The sequence below is a fragment of the Sparus aurata genome, chromosome 13 (genome assembly GCF_900880675.1).
Source record: "Sparus aurata chromosome 13, fSpaAur1.1, whole genome shotgun sequence".
NCBI classification, from domain to species: domain Eukaryota; kingdom Metazoa; phylum Chordata; class Actinopteri; order Spariformes; family Sparidae; genus Sparus; species Sparus aurata.
In genome coordinates this window covers 884,045-908,487 of record NC_044199.1, presented here as the reverse complement: position 1 = coordinate 908,487, position 24,443 = coordinate 884,045, and the positions used below count along the sequence as shown (strand labels likewise).

The 24,443-nt window shown below is 43.6% G+C and overlaps 1 protein-coding gene across 1 annotated transcript in view; it reads left to right on the top strand.

Annotated features, from left to right (window-relative positions):
• Window positions 1–24,443, top strand: part of pdlim4 (PDZ and LIM domain 4) — a 56,197-nt gene that overhangs the window by 3,983 nt on the left and 27,771 nt on the right. The window contains exon 2 of the mRNA XM_030438556.1: window positions 9,015–9,166. Within this exon, the coding sequence (XP_030294416.1) occupies window positions 9,015–9,166 (152 nt within the window). The remainder of the gene's footprint in view (window positions 1–9,014; window positions 9,167–24,443) is intronic.

The following is a 24,443-nucleotide window of genomic DNA, read 5'->3' as shown; positions in this document are numbered from 1 at the left end:
AAGAGAAGATTAGGCTTAAGACAAGACCTCAATGTTTGACCTCACCATGATGGACAGATCACCTCCCCTCTCCCTCCACGTCATCCTGCATATATAACAGTAGATGCCATGAAGCACCTGCACTTGGAGGCAGTGAAAGTTGTAAATACCAGAAATCAAGTCCTGATGGCAGCAGCTGGTTTTCTGGCTGAAGGTGATAATGTCCCAGGATAAGCCATTAGTCCCCTGCCAGCCCATCAGGACTCCAGCCAGTTTATGGCGTGTCTGCTTGACTCTGGAAACGTTCGCCCTGTAGTGGATGTGTGTGCATTCAGTGGTAGGTTGTTAAATGACTTTATGAGCCTGAGAAAGAATGAGCGTCCAAGACACAGAAACATAATAAAGTCACTGATGTAGCTGCAGAAGCATTTAGAGAGGATGCGTTGAATATGGCAGCCGTGGTTTAAGCCCTTTTGTAAATCGATGTCAGACCCACATGCAGGCTGGAGGTGACGCAGGAAGCCCGTCAGTCCTGCCAACTGGCAATCAGTCCGTCTTCTCGACAGGAATTCACGAGTGAGTGTTGGGTAAATAATGACCTGTGCAGCGCACAGAACCACCGTCCGGCTTCCCTCTTCACACCTTTTTACTGTGTCCATGATGTGTGCTGTGTCTTGCTGATGCATAAAGGAAAATGCTTTGTGCAGCTTTCAGGCAACTTCAGATAGTGAATTCAGAGGTTTTGTTTTACAGAGGTTTTGATTCAAACCACAAAGTGTAGCTGTGACTAAAACAGTTTCATTATTAATTGATATCACGAGTGTTATTGATTATTGGGTAGAAAAGGTTGAATTCCAAATAGCTACCACCAGGAAGCAGCCACACGCTCATTCAAATGTGCACAGCCTTCCAAATATGACAGAAATATGTGTGTGTGTGTGTGTGTGTGTGTTTTTGTGTGAGTGTTTGGCCATGTCACTTAAATCTGTTTAGAAGTTGTGCACCTGTTTGTTAGAGGCCCCTCCCACTGCCACACACAGGTGAGCTTTCAACTCTCAAGCTTAAAATGTCGAGGTCCTCGATGAAAACTGTCAAAGCCAAAGAATGACAGAACAACCTTTAGCAAGCCCGATCCAGTGACTTCAACTGTTTGTTCTGTCAGACTGTTTCTACCGCCATCCGTCGTAAATCAAATATACTGATAATTAATTATCACATAAAAGAAAGAAAATAATTTTGAATCTAGAGTTGGGAAAGATGACTTTAACGGTATTTAGTCAGAATCTGAAAGCTCTTCTTCATAAAGCTCCATGTTGTTGTTCACTGGCCATCTGTAGCTCATTATGTCGCCGAGCAGGAAATGTTTTCTCTGCTGTCCGTTTGTTGGTCGGTCGGCTGGTTTGTTGGATGAAGGAAAGAATCAGGAATTGTTTCCCCGCTGGCTTTAAGGTTGCAAGATTTCGATCATTTCTAGTTTGTAGTGAATACGGTTTGATGCTGCTCCGAGTAACAATCTGGATCCAATTGAAAAATGTTTAATCTTGATCTTAATTTTGATTCGGCTTGAATTAATTAAAGGGGACTTTGGTGGAGGTATGCTCTCTATCAAGGGTTATTGTATTTTCTAATGAACCCTTCTCTGGATGAGTAGCAATGAAATGAGCTCTACACATTGTGGACAGATGGAACCATTCCAAAGGTCAGGTCAGATAATTTCATGTTTCTGAAGCTGATATAACAAGAATCACATTCTAACTGTGATTGCATTAGCAGCTACACATCAAATGTGCTGAGTGTCCTCTGTCACTTTAATGTGGGTTGTGGGTGGGTGGGTGTGCGTCCGCCACATACCAGAGATGTACATGTGACCTCAAAGCCACATGGGATGTTAAACCGGCACCGCTGTAGGCTGCTCCTCTTCTCCAGGCTAGAAGTACAGATGCTATGAGCTGCATCGCCACAGCAAACCCCGCGGAAGATAACAGATGGCGCTCTCGAAGAATTTCCTGTTCCTGATCAGGAGAACAATGCGAGTCCTTGGCTTGTTGCTGCGCTCTTCCTGCTCATCTGGTTTATCTGATGGATGAAACTGACTCTCTGTGATCGATGAGCAGATTTCTGGTCATTTGAACCCAGAAAGTCAGAATATACTGCTACTATTAATTACATCTGATAAAGCATCCTGCAGATCTTCTCTTGTGGTTTGAAATGGATTTTATTCAGTCATGTGCTTTCCCCGTGAGCTCATGTTGTCTACGTATTGCAACAAACACGTGTTTTATTGAATGTATTGGCTGTAAATGATATGAAATGTGACTTTTGCGATGCTCTTATGATCATGCGCAACATATTGAAGCATGACATCTGTGGAACTCTTCAGAGAACCTGAACACAATTATTAATTGTTATTAATCGGATTACACAGCAGGTTTAAAGGGACTACTACGCACTTTTTGATGACTGACATTGATGAGTAATGTGATTACTACATCCCGGAGTTACACAAATGGATTACAGGCTGCAATTAATTGACACGTGACTCTCCCATGTCCACGTGTTCCCATTCCAGTCTGCAGTTTTGCTCATTGCTCTTGGCAGCTTCAGTCTCTTTGTCTCAGTGTGATAATCACACACCAGTCAGAACCTCACACCCCAGGCTTTCCGTCACGAAGGTCATAACCATGGTTCCTATCGCAGGTCCAGCAAGCAAACAAAGGCGCCTGACACGTTGCCAGGAGTTATTACTCTCTCCGTGGCTGAGTCTCAGAGCTCCCACCCAGCAGACAGCGTCTCTGTGGAATTCACACATGAGGAACCTGTACGAGTGACAGATTCTTCTTGCATAAAGCTTATAAATACCAACCAGGCGGGGAAGATTTGGTGAGACAGCTAGCGCAAACGTTAGCTACGGCTGCAGCGTGGGACTTGGCTATCAAGTGCTTTTGGCTTGTTATGCCAGTCATAACCATGACAGAAAATAGGCGCAGATTTGCAATTTTATAAACCTATTTGAAATAAATAACAGGGCTTACTGGTGCATTGAACACAACAGCAGACCTGAGTGAGAAAGTTCAAGCTGTATGAGTGTTGAACAGTGGGAGGGATCGACACAGAGCCTACACCAAGCATGACAACAGGTCACATGACACCTCACATTCACACTCTGTGATCCTGATAGATCTATATCTATATAGATAGATAGACACATAGATAGATGGATAGACAGATGGATAGATGGATAGATAGATAGACAGATAGATAGATAGATACATAGATAGACAGATAGATAGATGAAAGATAGATAGACAGATAGATAGATGAAAGATAGATGAAAGATAGATGGATAGATAGATAGATAGATAGATAGATAGATACATAGATAGATAGATAGATAGATAGATAGATAGATAGATAGATACATAGATAGATAGATAGATAGATAGATAGATAGATGGATGAAAGATAGATGAAAGATAGATGGATAGATAGATAGATAGATAGATACATAGATAGACAGATAGATAGATGAAAGATAGATAGACAGATAGATAGATAGATAGATAGATAGATAGATAGATAGATAGACAGATAGATAGATAGATAGATAGATAGATAGATAGATAGATAGACAGATAGATAGATAGATAGATAGATAGATAGATGGATAGATAGACAGATAGATAGATAGATAGATAGATAGATAGACAGATAGATAGATAGATAGATAGATAGATAGATGGATGAAAGATAGATGAAAGATAGATGGATAGATGGATAGATAGATAGATAGATAGATAGATACATAGATAGACAGATAGATAGATGAAAGATAGATAGACAGATAGATAGATGAAAGATAGATGAAAGATAGATAGACAGATAGATAGATGAAAGATAGATGAAAGATAGATAGATAGATAGATAGATAGATAGATAGATAGATAGATAGATAGATGAAAGATAGATGAAAGATAGATGGATAGATGGATAGATAGATAGATAGATAGATACATAGATAGACAGATAGATAGACAGATAGATAGATGAAAGATAGATAGACAGATAGATAGATGAAAGATAGATGAAAGATAGATAGATAGATAGATAGATAGATAGATAGATAGATAGATAGATAGATGAAAGATAGATGAAAGATAGATGGATAGATAGATAGATAGATAGATACATAGATAGACAGATAGATAGACAGATAGATAGATGAAAGATAGACAGATAGATAGATGAAAGATAGATGAAAGATAGATAGATAGATAGATAGATACATAGATAGACAGATAGATAGATGAAAGATAGATGAAAGATAGATGGATACATAGATAGATAGATAGATACATAGATAGACAGATAGATAGATGAAAGATAGATAGACAGATAGATAGATGAAAGATAGATGAAAGATAGATAGATGGATAGATAGATAGATAGATAGATAGATAGATAGATAGATAGATGAAAGATAGATGAAAGATAGATAGACAGATAGATAGATAGATAGATGAAAGATAGATGGATAGATAGATAGATAGATAGATAGATAGATACATAGATAGACAGATAGATAGATGAAAGATAGATGAAAGATAGATGGATAGATGGATAGATAGATAGATAGATAGATACATAGATAGACAGATAGATAGATGAAAGATAGATAGACAGATAGATAGATGAAAGATAGATGAAAGATAGATAGATAGATAGATAGATAGATAGATAGATAGATACATAGATAGACAGATAGATAGATGAAAGATAGATGAAAGATAGATAGATGAAAGATAGATAGATAGATAGATAGATAGATAGATAGATAGATAGATAGATAGATAGATGCAATTAAACTTCCCTCTCACCTAGACACGCCACACATTACCTTAATGTAAGAATTTCACTTAAACAACTAAAGTCATCAACAGAATGTGGTGAAAACCTCCTTCTCTCAACAGTCCAAAAGTCTGCTAGTGGTGTAAATACCAACTCTCCAGCTAGCAGCACGGCTAACTTAGCTAACAAGCAAACTGTGCTAAAGTCATAAACAAAAGTACAGCGTTGGGCACTCAACCCTGTAAGATAATCATCCTGGATCTTCATCGGACATGTGCTTTACATACCACTGTATGAAGACACTGGGGTGCGCTCACTTTATGGCTTAGGTGTCAGATAAAACAGGAAGACATCAGACACAGTGAGGACATGACAGAAGACTTTGCCCTGAGGCTGATGTCACGCTCCAGTGAAAGTGTTGCTGCAGCGTTTATCACTTAACGTCTTTGCCGTGCTCTTGTTTCATGCAGAAAAACACAAGCGCCCGCCTTGAGACCGCACATTCATCAGACCTCAGCGTGCCACACGATGACTCTGTGTGACATTTGCTAACCGCTCTATCTGTTAGCAATTAACTATGTCACTGTTTGTGGAGAAGCCTCTTCTGGAAAACATGTCACTGTTTAGATTTTGCCAACAAGCAGTGAAGTTGCTTTCTGCACCATCCAATCCATCACGGACACATCTTACAGCTCTTGATCTTTATAAAAACTACCAACATGTTGTGCATTGTTGAATATGAGAGTGATTCAGTCTTGACAGTTATTCATTAAGAATCTATCAAGTACGTTAAAAGTAATGTGAGTGTCACCGACTGTTCATCTGATTGGCTGAAGTTGACAGTGGTAGACAGAAAGTTCGCCCAATCACCTGCCAAGGTTCTTTGGCCCGGAGTTATCCAAACGCCTCTAGCAGCTTCTGTCCAGATGGTTCTTTGAAAAACAACAAAACGTTTATTCAAACAAACCAAGTCATTTTTAACAAAGACCCAAATGTCTGCTGCTGCTCAAAGTAGCTTCACTGTGTAGAAGCAGGTTTGATTTCATTCCACTTCATTTTAAGTTACTATCTCTAGCAAAGTTGGCCAATTTTCTTGAATTTATTGTCTTGTTCTCCACTTCCACAGTGGTTTAGAAACCACTTTTCATCATTCACAACAACTTCTGCTCCGTCCTCTACCTCGGCCAAGATGACTCTTGATCAGCCGCAGTCACAAACTCACAAACTCACAAACATTTCTGACTTTTTTCTTCTCAACAAACGAGCCAGCAGAAGGACGGTGTTTCTGTTTGTTACTACCAGTGGTTTCGTGTGAGTAAGAAGACAAAAATAAAACGTTGTTTTGGTCTTCAAAGCCAACAGAGTAGAAACCTAATTAGAAAATGACATTCATCATGAAAGCTCCATAGATTTAAGTCATGACATCAGCAGTGTAAATATAGCAGTTTGTGATTCTGTCTGAGCCACGTAACTCGACACCATCCTTGCATTTCCTTACAGACGGGAATGTTTGTCCCCCAGTGACGACCTCAGTCAGGCCATTGTGGCACTTGGCATACCGCCGCTGTGTGTGTGTGTGTGTGTGTGTGTGTGTGTGTGTGTGTGTGTGTGTGTGTGTGTGAGTGAGCCATGCACTACTATTCATGTCCTGACCCTGAGCTGATTTAACTCACTTTCTGTGTGTGTTGGGGGTTCCTGAACTTCAGTCCATAGTGACGCAGCCCAGGCACAAACCCAAGACACACACACACACACACACACACACACACACACACACACACACACACACACACACAGTGTAACAAGTAACCTCTAGTTAGTGGCTGTCAACAAATAAGAAGCGGTTACATTTCCTATCAGATGAAAAGGTGACTCAGTCTTTAACTGACTTTAAATTATTCTTGCTCACTTGTGTTGAGTTTACGTTCCTCCTGAGACACACACACATTTTCCCACATTTCCCACAATGCCTCTGACCTCTCATTTTACCGGAACTGAGTCAGGAACATTGGGGCGGTCAGAGGCTGTAAATTAGGAATTCCACATCTGAACCACACGACTCAGCTATTAGTGCTTCATGGAGCGTGAACTTGTGTGCCTTCGCTCTTAAGAGGCTCCTCCCATTCAGCGAGGCTGCTCCTCCTGCACAAACAGATCCTCTGTCTCTGGTTTGTTCCAAACTTTTAGACAGTTGTTTCTTAATTTAGCTTGGATTAGGTTCCTTATATCTGTGAGTGAAGTAAGTGTTATTTCAACACATCTTAATGTGCAGCTGTCAAGGTGAGAGGCATCACCAGCATCACCAGAGCTATTTGCTTAAACACTTGGATGACGGGACAGAGATTAATCACCCACATTTGACATGCGAGGGCTTCATTACCTGGAAACCCTCGACTGAGGGTGTGAATGACTTTTTCTTAAGTCACTTTGGGATCTTGGGGCAGCAGACACTTGGACAACACCAGACTGGCTGTAAAAAGCCATTTTATGTTGTTGTTATTTAAATCTTCAGTTGTGTTTTGCTGTGAAGCTCCAGAAACTTTCCATCAGCATTGCAGTGAGGAGATAATGACCAAATGTTCATATTTGAGTGAAACGTTCCTTTAATCAAGAGTGAATGCCATTTTTACAGGCCTATGAGGCAGTTCTCTGTCTCTAATACTCTTGCCTTCTAGCTTGACAGCATAAAGAGGACCGGAGACATGATGACATTTGTTCGCATTTCATTACATTTTAGTCTCATGCTAGCAGAGTACTGTGCTCTGCAGCTTGCTGCCAGATGACAGTGACTGTTTGACTGTGGATGTCTTGGAGGATTCTATTGGTTCTAACCCTCTATGAGGCCAGTCAGAGGCAGGCCCGGTAATATCAGGGACATCCTCTGTGTGTGTGTGTGTGTCTGTGTGTGTGTGGGTGTAAGTGTCTGTGTGTAATATGGAAAATTGTTATCATATGTTACTTATTGTGTCTGTGAAGGTGAAGCACACCCGTCCTCCTCCCGTCCTCCTCCTCCTGTCCTCCTCCCCTCCTCCTCCCCTCTTCCTCCCGTCCTCCTCCTCCTGTCCTCCTCCCCTCCTCCTCCCCTCCTCCTCCCCTCCTCCTCCCCTCCTCCTCCTCCCGTCCTCCTCCTCCCCTCCTCCTCCTCCCGTCCTCCTCCTCCTGTCCTCCTCCTCCTCCTGTCCTCCTCCCCTCCTCCTCCCGTCCTGCTCCTCCTGTCCTCCTCCCCTCCTCCTCCCCTCCTCCTCCCCTCTTCCTCCCGTCCTCCTCCTCCTGTCCTCCTCCCCCTCCTCCTCCTCCTCCTCCTCCTGTCCTCCTCCCCTCTTCCTCCCGTCCTCCTCCTCCTGTCCTCCTCCCCTCTTCCTCCCGTCCTCCTCCTCCTGTCCTCCTCCCCTCCTCCTCCTCCCCTCCTCCTCCTCCTCCTCCTCCTGTCCTCCTCCCCTCTTCCTCCCGTCCTCCTCCTCCTGTCCTCCTCCCCTCTCCTGTCCTCCTCCCTCCTCCTCCTCCTCCTCCCGTCCTCCTCCTCCTCCCCTCTTCCTCCTGTCCTCCCTCCTGTCCTCCTGTCCTCCCTCCTGTCCTCCTCCTCCCCTCCTCCTCCCCTCTTCCTCCCGTCCTCGGCCCTCTGCCTTCCCCTGGGGCTCGAGTGTCCACAGACCAGTGTGTTTCTGGAGTGAAGGCTCGCAGAGAGGAACCTGCTTACTGTCCAGCGGCTAAAAGATAATCCTCTAAATTAAAGCATGGTGGGCATGTGTTTTACAGAATCAGAAGGACCCAAGCTAAAGGCAGGAAAGGCTACCAGGACATCATGAGCAGAGGTTTGCAGACGGATCTGACATTACACAGAGACTTTTGTTGAGGTTCAAGGTTCGAATGCAAACTGAGGTTGAACTCGTTCAGGCTTTAGTCTGAGTGATCATAAAATTGAACATTCTTTTACTAAAATAAAAAAAAGGCAGGCGTATAAAAATGTCCCAGTTCTATCCAAATATTCTGCCTCCTCCAAAACTCTCAGTGGTCTCTCACTTCCTGGTGTCGTTGCTGCTGCTGGTGTTTGAACATGTAAACCTGAGTGCTGCCCGAAGCAACAGCGCGTAAATCAGACGATTTTGTCTGTCTTCCTCACTGACGGTTTGACACCACTAATAACAGCTCTTTCTTTTCTTTTTCTTCGTGTGTGTGAATGTTATCTCCAGGTAACACCGGGCAGCAAGGCTGCCCAAGGTGACCTGTGTCCAGGCGACACCATCCTGGCTATCAACGGCGACAGCACGGAGCTCATGACCCACATGGAGGCTCAGAACAAGATCAAAACCTGCACTCAGCAGCTCGCACTCAGCATCAGCAGGTAAGGAAACCCAAACCTCACCAGAGACACAACCCTTAGAACCACCTTCACTTTTCACTTTCCATAAACACAAATGCAGAAGACTGCCTGAACAGCATGAATACAGAAATAAAAAACATGCATGTGTTCATTCACATACCCTGGATCCATGCAGTGCTTTAAGCCTGTCAGACAGAAGAAGCAAAAACCTGCTTTTCCAGGAACACATGGAAGGCTCTACATTATAAAGTCCTGAGGTTACTATAAAGCTCAGTCAGCTCAGTGTCCTCATTAGAAAAGAGCAGAGGAGCAGAGCTGACCAACTGACCAATAAGGGCTGTGTATATGTAGAGTTAGGCTCTGAGACATGATCCTCATATGATGTATGTGTTTACTACATCATTAGAGTCAAGTCTAATGATGTATTAACTGTAATTGCTCACAACAAAATATGTTCAGTAGGGTCAGGGTTAGGTTCAGCCCATTTTCCACAGAGGACGTTGGATGGGAGTTGTGACGTTCAGAATAATTGTACAGGAAATGTTGAACATTAGTCACTTTCTAATCAGCCGCCGGCGCTGTGACCGTTAGCAGAGGCTGCTTATGGGTTTTGCTCTCGGCCTCATTAAGTGAATCGAGTTGAAAAACTTGACTGATGTTTTATTATCAAGGTCATTCATTGCTGCTCGTCCAGGAACACATATTGTTTCTATTTCTGGTGGGTCTGCTCAGCTTGGCATGGTGGAGTCACAGGGACAGATGACAGGTTTACGACAGTTCAAATGATCGACTCACTGCTCCTATAGAGCGCCGTCAAAGTCAATGAGGCTTGTTCATACAGTGAGTCAGAGGGTGACCTTTAGAAATGCACTTCACAGGTCGATATTGTGCTTTTTTACCGTTCATGGGTCGGAAAATGATCTTCTACTCTGCAATGTCACCGTGTGGACTGGTGCTGTATGGGAAGATGGATGATTTTGCCTTTGGCGGAGGACAGGAGCAACATGTTTCTGTCAACATTGTCGAGCGGAAATCATCCGTCTAAACAGTTAATGACTGAGAGAGGAAAGAGAAGGAGATGGGGGATAACCGAGGAAAAACTGAAATGTCAGCCGCTGCCCACATTTCTATTAGATGGTCCCTTTTGGTTGGAGTGCTGGAAAGTGCAGAGCACATCTGGCAACCTCTGAATCCTGTCCTCTCAGATGAAGAACACTGTGTGGCTTCGGCCTCGGTTACAAGTGACAACTGCCAGCTGGTTCTTCAGTTCGCTCCTTTTAGGGCAGCAGACAACACAACCCTTCTCCTGGAGCTCGGGGTTGACTGCAGATGCAGCAGAAACAGGAATCAGTCCCACAGTGATCTGACCTGTCAGATAAGCCAAGATTCTCACAAATTCAGCCAGAGAAGCACTTTTTTTCTCTCTCTGGTTGTGTTTTATAGTATCCAGTCAAGCATGCGACAGCCCTCCCTTTCCCTCCAGCCTGCAGTAGAAACCATCCATCCATTTATCAAGCTGAGCGGCTGAGCGTTAAGTGGTTTGTCCACATTGGGATAGTAAATTTATTTAAGGACACATAAAGACTGGGGGAGCTCCTCTACAGCTGCTGGAGCACAGAACAGGACCCTCCCACACTAATCCACTTGCACCCTAATGAACCCAAATTCAGCTTACATTTCCCTTTTCGAAACCAAACACATTAGAGTATGTACAAAGTAATTTAGTGTGATGAAAAGCAGTAGCTCTGACAGGTAATTGATCTGCAGCGTACGATTACATATAACATGTAACTTCTGCCACTAGGGGGCTCTCTAGAGCCAGACCCTCTGCAGAATGAACCCCTGGCGTCACGTCGGACTCTGCTTGGATCGGTAAGCGTTGACCAACAGTAGGAGAGCTCAAAGATCACTTTTAAACTTTTAGGGTGAAGAAGTGGATTTATCTTCTCTCCTGGTTAAATCCACTAGTACCTCTGTATCCCTACGCAGTTGCATTAATGCGTGGGGATATGGAGATTCTACGGTCTGTGTCTGAAATTGTTAAGCTTTGTTTTGATCGAAAGTAAACAGAGTTGCGTGCATAAACCTCTCGTCCAGCAACTGTGCCTCGCACTGTATTTCACCGCTCGCAGATCACCTGTTGCGCTAATGCGTCGGGATGTAGTGCCAAAAGAAAGGGCGGTCTGACGGCGATGTAAAGCGCGTTGAATTTTCTCTATACAACATATACTTGAACTGATATACATTTTTTTAGGTGAGCCTTGTTTTAGGTGATTAAAATTGGCTTTGCATCTGGACTCCGTTCACTGCATCAGAAAGCTGAGCGTCTGGGCTGGAGCGGCTCTCTGCTGCTCCAAACTGAGGCTGCGCTGATCGCTGATTACGGCAGGAAACAGATCCACTATAGATATGTACTTTATATGACCCCACTTCAAAAAACACCAACTATCCCTTTAAAATGACTTTGGTGATTGACAGAGATCCAGTCAGACTAAAGTACTTCATACTTGATATTGAATACCCTAAAAGCCAATCAAATAAAGACCATAAAGAGATGATGGCAAAATGTCTTTGACTGTATGACTGAATGACTTTTCCGTGATTTCACCATATATATTTCACTCATTCAGATCCTTTAACCACCTTATTTGGTTAAAAGTGACCACAAGAAATTCACGAGACATAGCTGCACTGTTCATAAATCCTCCTTCATTTCCCACTAAAACTGACAAGATAGCGACTCAGCAGAGACAGAACAAGGCCAACTGCTGGAATGTGACCTTTCCGCAGTATATTGGTTAAATAATTACAGCCTGAACTGCCCTGCTGCAGGACAGGAGGAGGGTACGGCATGTCTGAGAGACAGGCATGCACCTCTGGCTCCATAGTGCAGAGCTGAAATGATCTGCTGGTGAAGGGGAGGGGAGGTGGAGCAGCAGGGGTTCATGGGTGTGAAGGTTTGGGATTGTTTGGTCATTAAGACAAGACAATAGAGAAAGGAGAGTAAAAGTGACTGAGAGTAGGTGGGAATGTGAGAAAAGGGAAGCGATAACACTACATTTATTTATTATTTGATGCGGTACATACTCCCTCTGGATATTCAGAATTAGATACAGACTTTTTTGGACATGTTGTATGTCTCAATTGGGATTTTTACTGCAGTTTTGTGACGCATGGCTCTGTGTGTTGACTAGACAACACTTTTTAAGGTTGGGTAGTGTCACATGCACAAAAGAGAGGCCCACAGTTCTGGTCAGGACACTTTTAAGACAGTGGTTAAAGTAAAGTAAGCAAGTGGAAGCTGTGTTTGTTTACTGGAGTCACTGTGCATGCAAGCGCAAAGATCATTTCATGTCCAAAACAATTGAGATACATGTATTATTCTGATCTTCACAGAGTAATTTTGGAAACACCATTTTAAATCATACAATCTTAAATAAGGTAATCATAAATGTTTAAGTCCCCAGCATAGATGAAGGATAAATACATGATGGGAACCACATGTATACACGTTCTTTAATGTGGAATCCAAAATATTGTACATGTCTGATTTTACTTATTTGGGGGGAACAATGAGCAAGCCGAGCCTTCATCCTTCATCCTTCAGCCTTCATCCTTCATCCTTCAGCCTTCATCCTTCATCCTTCATCTTTCAGCCTTCATCCTTCAGCCTTCATCCTTCATCCTTCATCCTTCATCTTTCAGCCTTCAGCCTTCATCCTTCAGCCTTCAGCCTTCATCCTTCATCTTTCAGCCTTCATCCTCCATCCTTCAGCCTTCAGCCTTCATCCTTCAGCCTTCATCCTTCATCTTTCATCCTTTATCTTTCAGCCTTCATCCTCCATCCTTCAGCCTTCAGCCTTCATCCTTCAGCCTTCAGCCTTCATCCTTCATCTTTCAGCCTTCATCTTTCAGCCTTCATCCTCCATCCTTCAGCCTTCATCTTTCAGCCTTCTGCCTTCATCTGTCAGCCTTCATCTTTCAGCCTTCAGCCTTCATCCTTCAGCCTTCATCCTTCATCCTTTATCTTTCATCCTTCATCCTTCATCTGTCATCCTTCATCCTTCATCTTTCAGCCTTCAGTCTTCATCCATCAGCCTTCATCTTTCAGCCCTCAGCCTTCAGCCTCAACCTTCATCCTTCATCCTTTGGCCTTCATCCTTCAGCCTTCATCCTTCAGCCTTCAGCCTTCATCCTTCATCTTTCAGCCTTCATCTTTCAGCCTTCATCCTCCATCCTTCAGCCTTCATCTTTCAGCCTTCTGCCTTCATCCGTCAGCCTTCATCTTTCAGCCTTCAGCCTTCATCCTTCAGCCTTCATCCTTCATCCTTTATCTTTCATCCTTCATCCTTCATCTATCATCCTTCATCCTTCATCCTTCATCTTTCAGCCTTCAGTCTTCATCCATCAGCCTTCATCTTTCAGCCCTCAGCCTTCAGCCTCAACCTTCATCCTTCATCCTTTGGCCTTCATCCTTCAGCCTTCAGCCTTCAGCCCCCTGCGGCAATAAAACATGCATCAGGTGATCAGTAACCGTAACAGTGAACATTTAAGTCACTGAGAGGATATTCTTCAAGTGTTTGTCGTCTCGATTGGCAATAACATCTTAAACTGTCACCATCCCATTGTATTTTATGTGCGTGTAAACGTAGTCAGTGGTGGACAGAGAGGGAGAGACTGGGCACAGAGAGGGAAGTTGAAGCCAAGTAGAGGAGCGGTGAATCAGAGAGAGCAAGTGAGAAATCCACATGGGCTCGTCTCAGCCTCCAATGCTGTTTTACAGCCCACTTTTTCTGCTGGGTGCATTGCTGGAAATTCAATTACACAGCTGACACAGTGAAGCTCAGAGCAGAGTTTCTCTCTGTGTGATAAAGGACACACGGCACCATGAGTGTTGAAACAATCTTTGAATATTCCTGCTGAATATTGTGAAAAAACACTCTCCCAAACATAAATCAGGGCTGGTTGTGGGGAGCATTTCACACGCATGTTTTCAGATTCAATCCAATTTAAAGCCAGGTGATTAAACATTTACACTTGTGTCCTGAACAACTACTGTGAGGTGGATCTTTCCCAGGAGCAGTGCAACACAGGAAGTCGTGTTAATAAACAGCAACAGTCACTATGACTGAGCAGACAAACCAAAAAATAAAACAAAGCCGCCCACAGAAGCAGAGGCTGCCATTAAAGCGACTGCAAGGGACTTTGGTTTTATGTTGATTCTGGCAGCCGCTTTGAACAAAGCATGCAGAGGCTGAACCAAAGTGAACTTTGTTTTAGTGCCGAACCACCAGACTACAGAGCAGCTTCTTTCCTGAGGCTGCGAGACCCCTCAGCACCTCCTGAACACAAGAAATAGTTTGAATTTAGTGACTCACAGAAAAAGCTTATCCCAGTCTGGTCCAAATAATTCAACGCTGTTGCTGAACCATTTCGAGCACAAGCGTGGTTTTGTGCTCCATTCAAAGGCTGTGACCAGACTTTTTTCGCAAGCCTCCAGAAGCTCTGCAAAAATAATCCTACAGATGACCAGTGACTGCCTCTTTCAGCTGGAAAACTCAACGTGTGCACATCATATAGTCTTATTTGTTCAAACAGAACACAACATTTCTGAAAATGAACACTTAACAGTTGTTCTTATAAGGAAATAAAAAAGAAGCCATTTTGTGACCTTAGAAAACTCCTGCTTAAGAGTAATAGAAGCATAAGGTCATTCTAGTTCTCTATCTGCTTATTGACACTAACTTTGTGGATGTAAAACAAATGCTGGAAGGTGGATAGGGTTAGGGTCTATTCAAAGACCAGAATGCATAAAGCTATTTAAAGTTGCATTATTTCCAATTTAGAGCTTTAAACGTGTTATTGCTGGCTTTGAAATCTCATTGGCTACATGGTCATCAGTCATCTGGTGGCTGGTGTGGAAGTGGCTCGAGAAAGGAGAAAGAAGAGAGGGAGGGCCGGACGGCAGAAATGACCACATTTCTCGCTGATGGTTTACTTTCCTGATGTTGGTCATAAAGAAGCATCAGTATTAAAATGAGATTCTTTCATATCCAGTGAAACGTTCCTTGTAGGAAGTGTAATGAAAGTTACTGTTGCACTGGCTTCAGATATTTTGAAAACTGGGAAAAAGTTTTCTCAGAGTTTCACTGAGCCATAAAAAAGCAGCCACACGTTATTCTGTTCTCTGGTTGGTGAATCAGGTCCAAACCCTGTGTTATAAACCACCCAGACAATAGGGATGTCTTGTTCTTATGATGAGTATTTACTGATGTGAAATATGGGATTGGGGTCATCGGAAACACTCCTCAGTTGTGGGCTGAAGGAATGACTGTGGATAATTTCATAACGTTTTCATAATGTTGATTCTGCTGTTAAAAAAGAAATAGGAGTGCCTCAAAGAGCCCATGCTGACTCACTAGAAAATAATATTCTAGAGGACAACAGTTCTCAGCCCTCATTAAAAGACTATGCCATAAAATACTCCGAAGTCATAGCGGGAGAAACAGGAGACCTGTAATTTAGTGTTGCTGCTGATGGACAGATGTATGAGTCTACACGTCTGCTGTGACCCAAAATTATAGCACGCTGGATGAATCTGAGTTTGAGATCTTGTGCAACACAAGAATGTTCCTTTGTAATGTCTTTGCATTTATTACTTTCATAACCCCCATTTTTCATAAATGCCATTATGGAGCATTTTTTTAAGAGAGAGCTCTGCATCGTGGGTTTCTGGTAAGGTGCCCCAGGAAGCTCATGAAAGCTGAACAAGTACTAAAGAGCCTTCGTGAAGATTCGGCCGACAGCTGTTTGTGCAGAATGATATTTTTCCGTCACTGAAGGACATTCTCAACCTTCACATGCTTGTGTGCTTTTAGATGTCATTATATCTGCTTCCCAGGATTTATTTTTGTTGTGATTGACTGCATTGTCTTGTCTTCCTTAAAGTGAAACTCTCGCCACAAAGCAACCAAGGTTTTATTTGTGATTGAATATGAGTCAAACCTTCGTGTAAATGCATAATTACGACGAATGAGGCACTTTTAAGATTTACCGTAGTTTCGTTTTCGGGCAAGCTTATTTTTAATGGAGTGCAGGGGCACTCTGAGGCTAGCATCAAAATCTCTATTTTTAGAACACTAAGAAGGCTCGACACAACATGAAACTTTGCTCGTAGTATCACCAGGGTCTCTACTCATGAACACGAGCATTGAGAACATTGTTTGTGTACACAGAGTTTACTAAAAAGAAGGTTTTTGAACTACTCACTAGGGGTGGGCAAAATAATCGATTCTTAGATGAATCGCGATTCGGACGTGGATGATTCTGAATCGATTCACAAATGTCAAAAATCGATTTTCTACATGTTAATTGACAACGTAATATTGACGGAACGCAAGAGGTGGAACTCAGAAGTGCGGAAGTGCAGCGCCCGGCGTGCATGCAACAAAAAACATGGGATGAGTCGTGAATGTCTGTACTCACAAACAACTCATGGGTGGAATGTCTGAGGCATTTGTTCACGCCAAGCGGCTCGAGAGCAGCGTGGAGACCGCTGTTAGCTGATAGCTGTTGGCGGTTAGCTGTTGGCTGTTAGCTGTTGGCTGATAGCTGTTGGCTGTTAGCTGTTGGCGGTTAGCTGTTGGCTGTTAGCTGTTGGCTGTTAGCTGTTGGCTGTTAGCTGTTGGCTGTTAGCTGTTGGCTGATAGCTGTTGGCTGTTAGCTGTTGGCTGTTAGCTGTTGGCTGATAGCTGTTGGCTGTTAGCTGTTGGCTGTTAGCTGTTGGCTGTTGGCTGTTGGCTGTTAGCTGTTGGCTGTTAGCTGTTGGCTGTTAGCTGTTGGCTGTTGGCTGTTGGCTGTTAGCTGTTGGCTGTTAGCTGTTGGCTGTTAGCTGTTGGCTGTTGGCTGTTGGCTGTTAGCTGTTGGCTGTTAGCTGTTGGCTGTTAGCTGTTGGCTGTTGGCTGTTGGCTGTTAGCTGTTGGCTGATAGCTGTTAGCTGTTAGCTGTTAGCTGTTGGCTGATAGCTGTTGGCTGTTGGCTGTTGGCTGATAGCTGTTAGCTGTTGGCTGATAGCTGTTAGCTGTTGGCTGATAGCTGTTAGCTGTTAGCTGTTGGCTGATAGCTGTTAGCTGTTGGCTGATAGCTGTTAGCTGTTGGCTGTTAGCTGTTGGCTGTTAGCTGTTAGCTGTTAGCTGTTGGCTGATAGCTGTTAGCTGTTGGCTGATAGCTGTTAGCTGTTAGCTGTGGTGTTGAGTGCGCAGTGTCCTGGTTAACTTGCGACACCTGTAACTAACTATCGGGTATTTCTGTCATTCCGCCGTGCATTCAAATGGTTACTTAAAGCCATCGTTCCCAGCAGCATACATCGTTATTAATCTGAATCCAAGTCGATGTGAAACTGTACACTGTCATACAGCCCGCACAGTATGTTGAAATCCAGCCCGAACTCAGCGTGGGGTCAGTCAGCAGCGGCAAAGTGTGAGACGTCCAGATCAACCTGTGATACAAACACCTGTATCAACCGTCCACCAGCTGCAGCTGTATTAATGTACTACATTTTACTACATACTACACTTTTCTTTTCCTTTTGGTTCTTTGCAAAGCTGGATGTTTGCTAGCAAATGTAACCTTCGAGTTGACTTGCCACATTTCTTTCATTAGTTTTATTAATTAAATATATTGGAAGTAAATTAAGTATGTATCATTTCAAATACTTTGCTTTGAAAGTGCCAAGTAATCACACAGTGAGAAAAAAGTAGGAAGTGATGAGCAAACTCAGATTTATTTATTTATTTATTTTTTAATTGTGCATGGAAATGTACATAAAAAATTTGCTGCATCGAGATGCATCGAGAATCGATTTAGAATCGAATCGTTTACCTCTGAATCGGAATCGAATCGAATCGTGAGGTGCCAAGAGATTTCCACCCCTACTACTCACTGTAGGAGCTGGATCTCCTGCGCGTCCCCGTCATGGCCGACAAAAAGTGTCGATCCCCGAGTGCGACCTGACAGGAAGGAGGTCCACCATTACTCTCCTGCCTGTTAGGTCGCTGGTGGCATGGCACCAAACATGGCAACATCGGTTCACCCACCAGTTTGATCCAGACTGAACTATCTCAACAACTATTGGATAGATTAAAGAGACAGTTTGTAACTTTTGCCTTTTGACACTGAAAACTAGATATGTTTATTGACAATGTTGCGAAGGATGGGAATCATGGGAGTGGCACAAGACGCAGTGTGCTCCAACCAAACTTTGGTGATCCTCTGACTTTTCTTTTTCCATAATCAGGTTGAAATTTAAATTTGTCCAGTTCTTCAGATAATGTACAAATAAACAAACGTTTCAGCTTTACTTTGTGCTAATTAGCAACAAGTAGTATGCTAATGAATTGTGACAGGGCAAACAATATACCTGCCAAACTTCAGCAGCATAACTTAGAATTTCTTATATTAAACTCCATTGTAGTGTCTTGGTAGCCAAATGGTACCCATCCATAAATCCATCCATTGTCTGTAACCACTCTATCCCTTTTATGATGTCGTGGGGGTTTTTGCTGGAACCAATCCCAGCTGTCTCTGGGCGAGAGCAGGGTACTCCCTGGACATGTCCAGCTCTTCGCAGGGCCCTCACTGATGGCAGAGGCCACGATGCAAGGTGTCAACCGCATATGAGGAGTAATTTCGGGTTCAGTGTCTTGCTCAAGGACACTTAAACATGCAGCTCAGCTCAGCTCAGCTCAGCTCAGCCCAGAGCTGGGATTTGAACCAGCGCCCTTCCGATCACTAGCCGAGCTGCTCTATCCGCTGAGCTACAGCCACCCCCAAATGGTACCAAAGTCTGTAAAATGTGATGGACGTCAAACCTCTCTCTCCTCCGCCACTTATCTGCTTCTGCCTCTGCCGACACATAACAGTGAAAACACGCCAAAAAAAAACTCTCATGTGCTCAGTGTCTTTATCAGACCAGGTGAATTCAGAGAGGGAGCATCTACAGATGTGTGACCCATTTAAGGTAAAACTAGCATAAATTCATATGGTGTTGGGCCACATAAAGAATCCAGAACAGCTTCGGTCAAAACGCAAATCTGTCAAAGACAGTTGTGTGGAGATGTGGTGAATTTGAATGCCTTAACAAATGATTAACCTTTTCAAACATATCAAAACATTCAGTGAACCCTCCTGTCTGGAAGAATCGTATGTTTCTATAGTCATTTATTCAGCTTTTTCCATCAACTTACCACTCATCAGTGTAGCACAGAATAAGCAAACGGATGTGGAAATGTGGATTCAGTTGATTTATGATTTATGTTTATGTTTGTCGGTTGAGAAAATAGGAAAGAATGAAAGAGAAATGAAAACATAAAGAAGGTGAGACAAGGACAAGAAGACAGAGATTGTTCTCTTAGGTCACCATATGTGCCAGCAGGCCTCCGTACTGATGGTGTCCTGTCAGCGCTGCTCTGTGAGGCCAAACACTCGCTGGTTCCTGTCAGTTCCTGGCGTCAGTGATCGAATGGAGAAGTGTCGTCTCACACTAACACTCACACACACACACACACACACACACACACACACACACACACACACACACACACACACACACTGTCTAGGTTCACTGTGATGTCCGAGGCCGTGGACAGTCGACAGGCTTGTTTGCAGGGTGTCATGTCTGCTTGCTCGGCCTGTATATCCTCAGATCTAAACAGTCTTTGGATACATGAACCAGCTGTGGAGGAAACCTTCTCCTCTCTCCTCCTCCTTTTCATCCTCTTCCTTTGACCTCCGTTTACCACTCTGCCGTCTCCAAACCTAAATCCCACTCATCTGCCAGTTCTTCTTTTCATATCTCCTCTTCATCTTTCTCTCTTCCACCCTGCAGTTTTCCCTCCTCGTGCCAGTGCTTATTGCAGAAGGCCGTGTGGTTACAGAGGCCTGAGAGACAGATGACGGTGGTTGGATGTGTGTTTCCACCGCTGGTCAGGCTCTTCGGAAAGAGTCCTGCTGGGGTGGCAAGTTAAATGTGCTGAAAAGTGAGTCATGATGCCTGCGCTGTGTGCACTGCTCCAACTGTGTGCTCTTGTTCTCCTACTCAAATAAAATGTTGTGAAGTGAAGACACCCCGCCGGATTTGACTCTCTATCGAAAGGAAAATTTAGGATGCGTGTCCAGCATGGAATGAAGCTTGTGCTGCAGATGGTTTAGAGCTTAAAGGGTTACGTCACCCAAAAAAGACAAAGACTCAGACTGTTTTTTCACTTTTGTTATCTCTTTGAGTTTAGCTGTGCTGCTCAAAACAATGACAAAGCACATTTAGAAAACAGCAGCTAGTCCTGGTTAGTCAGGATAATCCACTGGCCTCATTATGAAGAGTTTCTGTCGGTACTATACGCTCCAGACAGACAGACAGCCAGCCAGATGGATGGATGGATAACTTTAGTAGTCCCAGAGCGGAAATCAGGTCATCATAGCAGCAGGTACATTCAAGTACAAATCCAATCAAAGTACTAACCCGAACCCTATAGAAACAATAAAGTACAATAAACAATCAAATGCTAAAGTAGTTTAATATAAATATAACATGTAGTAAAATAAACTGCTGAAGCACTGTTTCAGTTAGAAGACAGCCAGATTTGTTGAGAATTTGTTAAGCAGTTTTTGTTGACTAAAGGACTACTGGTACAGGATTTACAGGACATGTGTTAGGATTTGGATCAAGGTCTCTGTTGGGATTGATTTTAGGTGTCGGGAAGGATTAAAGGGACGGTGTGAGTTGCCTAGTGTTTGAGTGTCAGCCACAGAGATGTCTGCCCTCTTTTGAACTAGATGGCGCTCAGAGCATCAAAACACTCAACAGCAGTATCTCTTTTCAGAAATCACGACCTGGTTGCTCAAGATAATCCACGGACCTTGTTGTGAGCAGTTTCATAGGCTAGCTAACGTTACAGCTCAGTCGAGGAAAGGCTATGCTGTCACAAGTTGGAGCTTCTCATCTGTGAGTAGATTGACACTTCCCTCTGGACGTAAAAGGACATAGTTCCTACTTAAACCTTGAGCACCACAAGCTGAGTGCCATTTATTTGCATTATATGCAGAGAATGTGGACATCTCAGCGGCCGATATCTCAGAAAATCGGCAACTCACACCTGAACAATCTTTGTGGATGAATATCACTAAAGGTAAAGACAAAAACTACAGATTTTTTATTTTGTGGCAAGCTGTTCCTTTAAGATTAGACACGAAAAAGTGCGGGATAAGGCTCAGGGGTTTAGGTCACGTGTAATGTGTGAGTGCATATCTAATCCCTGCAGAGGGAGAAATTCAAATCTGATCATGATCTCGAGATTAAAATCAAATCAAATCACAACACAGGAGAGAGGATTCAGGAGGAATCAGAGAGAACAGGCAGAGAAAAGACAGAGTTGGACGGCTCCAGTGGAGGATTGTGCCCCCGCTGTCTCGCACTGACTCCAGGTCCTGTGACTCACAGCTGAGGAATTATGCACAAGGCTGCATGGGACCAAAGGAACACCGGACTGCAGCTGGGACAGACACAAAAAGGCCCGACTCACTCACACACACACACATACACACACTCACACACAGACACACACACACACACACACACACACACACACACACTCACACTCACACACACACACACACACACACACACACACACTCACACACACACACACACACACACACACTCACACACACTCACACTCACACACACACTCACACACACACACACACACACACACTCACACTCACACACAGACACACACACACACACACACACACACACACACACACACACACACACACACACAGACACACACACAGACACACACACACACACACACACACTCCCTTTCCACTACCAAACCCTCCTGCCCTCTCCTCCTTCATCGCATCATTCCTCTCACGCTCTCCCGAATTCTCTTTTCTGTGGTTTTGTTAACTGTGACATCAATAGAGAGGCTGTGCTGCAGAAGTAGAAGACGAGGGAACACAATCCTCCCCCTTTTTCCTTCACTGCATTGGTCTTGTCATCACCTGCATGCAGATTTTTCCAAGTCTGCTGATGTGAGCCCCATAACTCTTTTTGAAAAGTTGATTGTCTCCTTTACGCCCAGAGGAGAGTGCATTTAACCTCTTCTCACATTACAAAATAACACAGGAACTCCTCCAGCAGTGTCAGATGTACGATGGAGCTGCAAACCGTCTTTTCTCAGATGTGTTTGACACAGCCAGGCAACCAGGCAAGACTCCGTGATCAGCAGCATCTTAATTCAAGGCACTTGGTTTTGGGCCGTCTCATGCTCCTCCTCAAACATGGTGATCCTGCACAGCCAAACTAAACTCATCCAAAACTTCCAAACCATACAGATCAGGAAATGAGAGCTGGCAGGGGAGGTCAGGCAAGGGAGAATATGACCAGAGGAAAAAAATAGAAAAGTTTTTGATGACCAGAGACTTTCTCTGTCCTCTATTTTATCTCCTTTCTTTCTTTCCTTTTATCTATTTTAGCCTTCTACACAGTCACACTGGTATAGATATCCCTTCTTCTTTCCTTTGATAATTGTTACAGTACTTCTGCTGTCGATATGAAGTGATTTTCATTATTCTTTCCTACTCGTAAATATAGATTATCTAAACATTTGAAACCAATAACAGAATAAGTAAAATGGTAACTTTGGTATTAATTCTGGTTTCTCATTCGTTTCTAAGTGACTAATTTGAATGACAGTTTTTTAAATTGGTCCAGTGTTGAGTGAGTTGGCCACGAAACTTGCTGCAATGTAATCCCTCGAGGGCAATTGTGCTCCATGAATGTACTTTTGTTGAAGGCGCTTGTTTATTATTATTACATGATCAGTGTGTGTGTTAAACTCATGGAAGAGATCCAACAGAAATACCCAGACTCATCATGGAAACACACCTCGTTCAAGCTGACAGAAAAGAGAATCATAGTCACCAAATCCACTTCTGTTTGTCTTTTGTTTGGTCAAAATGAACTCTTAATTAATGATTATCAATTATATTATTAAATATCAGGCCAGGAGCGAGTGGGAAGGTTAAGACAGTTTGTAGGGTAAGGAAATGACCTTTTAACTTATTGATAACCAAAATGACAACATGTGGATATGTTTGAAAATGAAGCTTGTCATGTGCTGTTTGTGACTTTTGTTGCCTGGAACTTTTCACAACTATCCTATTTATCATTTTCAGTGTGTATGAAGAAACAGAGTGCAGACCTGTCAGAGCTCCTGGACAGAGGGTGGAGCAGTAAAGATGAGATAAAGCCGCTCCATCTGCGACTGGACTTTAATCACAACCATCTAGTTTCCTATAGCCTCACAGGTCATGGGGATCTGGTTAATATATCATGAAATTTCCAGGCTAGGAAGGGTTTTACTGCTTAGGATAGATTCAGCCTTGGATCAGGCGAGGAATATAGAGAGAGAAAAGAGTTGCAGGCTGATGAATGTGTCGCAGCGGTTTGTCTGATGAGGACAGCAGGATCCTGATCCCTCACAGATGGTCCAGATCCCTCACACAGGACACATAGGAGGCATTGTCCCTGATGAAACTTGTGTGCAGCAGATTGTTTCTGTCTGCTGTGCTTTATTTATGTTGGGTTACGTTTGAGATGCTCCAAAACAGCTTCTCTTCATCCAGTGTAATAACCGCCATAACAGCCAAACGTCCTCACAGTCGTGTTTCAAGTGGAGTCATTTATACATTTCGAATGCTTAACGGACATCCCCCATTAGACTGACCTACGGTATAATGACGGCAACTGTTCAACACAGTAAATCCTGAGTTGGTCTGTTTCGCCCAGTTTCCACTCACGCCTCACTCTTCACAGCAGCATTGTTAAGGATGGACATTTGGACGGATAGTTCCTTGTGTCTGTGTTCCAAAAAGGCCACTTCAGACTGAACTTTGACTCGTTTCAATGAGCTGTTTGTGCGGTAACCATCGAAACCAAACAATCTGAAAACACGAAGGCATTCTGTCCCAGGATTGTGGAGGATCTGGCAGAGATGAGGCGGGGTCATCCTACGCAGTAGCTGCTGCTCGTCCACGAGACACTCGCCGCCTCATAAGAGCGCCCTTGATAACAACACCTCCGTGGTTCATATCTGAAGCATTGCCTCAGCTCAGCCAACGCTGTGCCAGCTGCAGTGTGGTGACCTCACCTCTTTGGACGTCAAGCCTCCCACGGTGCGGTTGACAAATCCACGCACACACTCGTGGTTTAATAGCTGTCTATGTGGATGTGTGG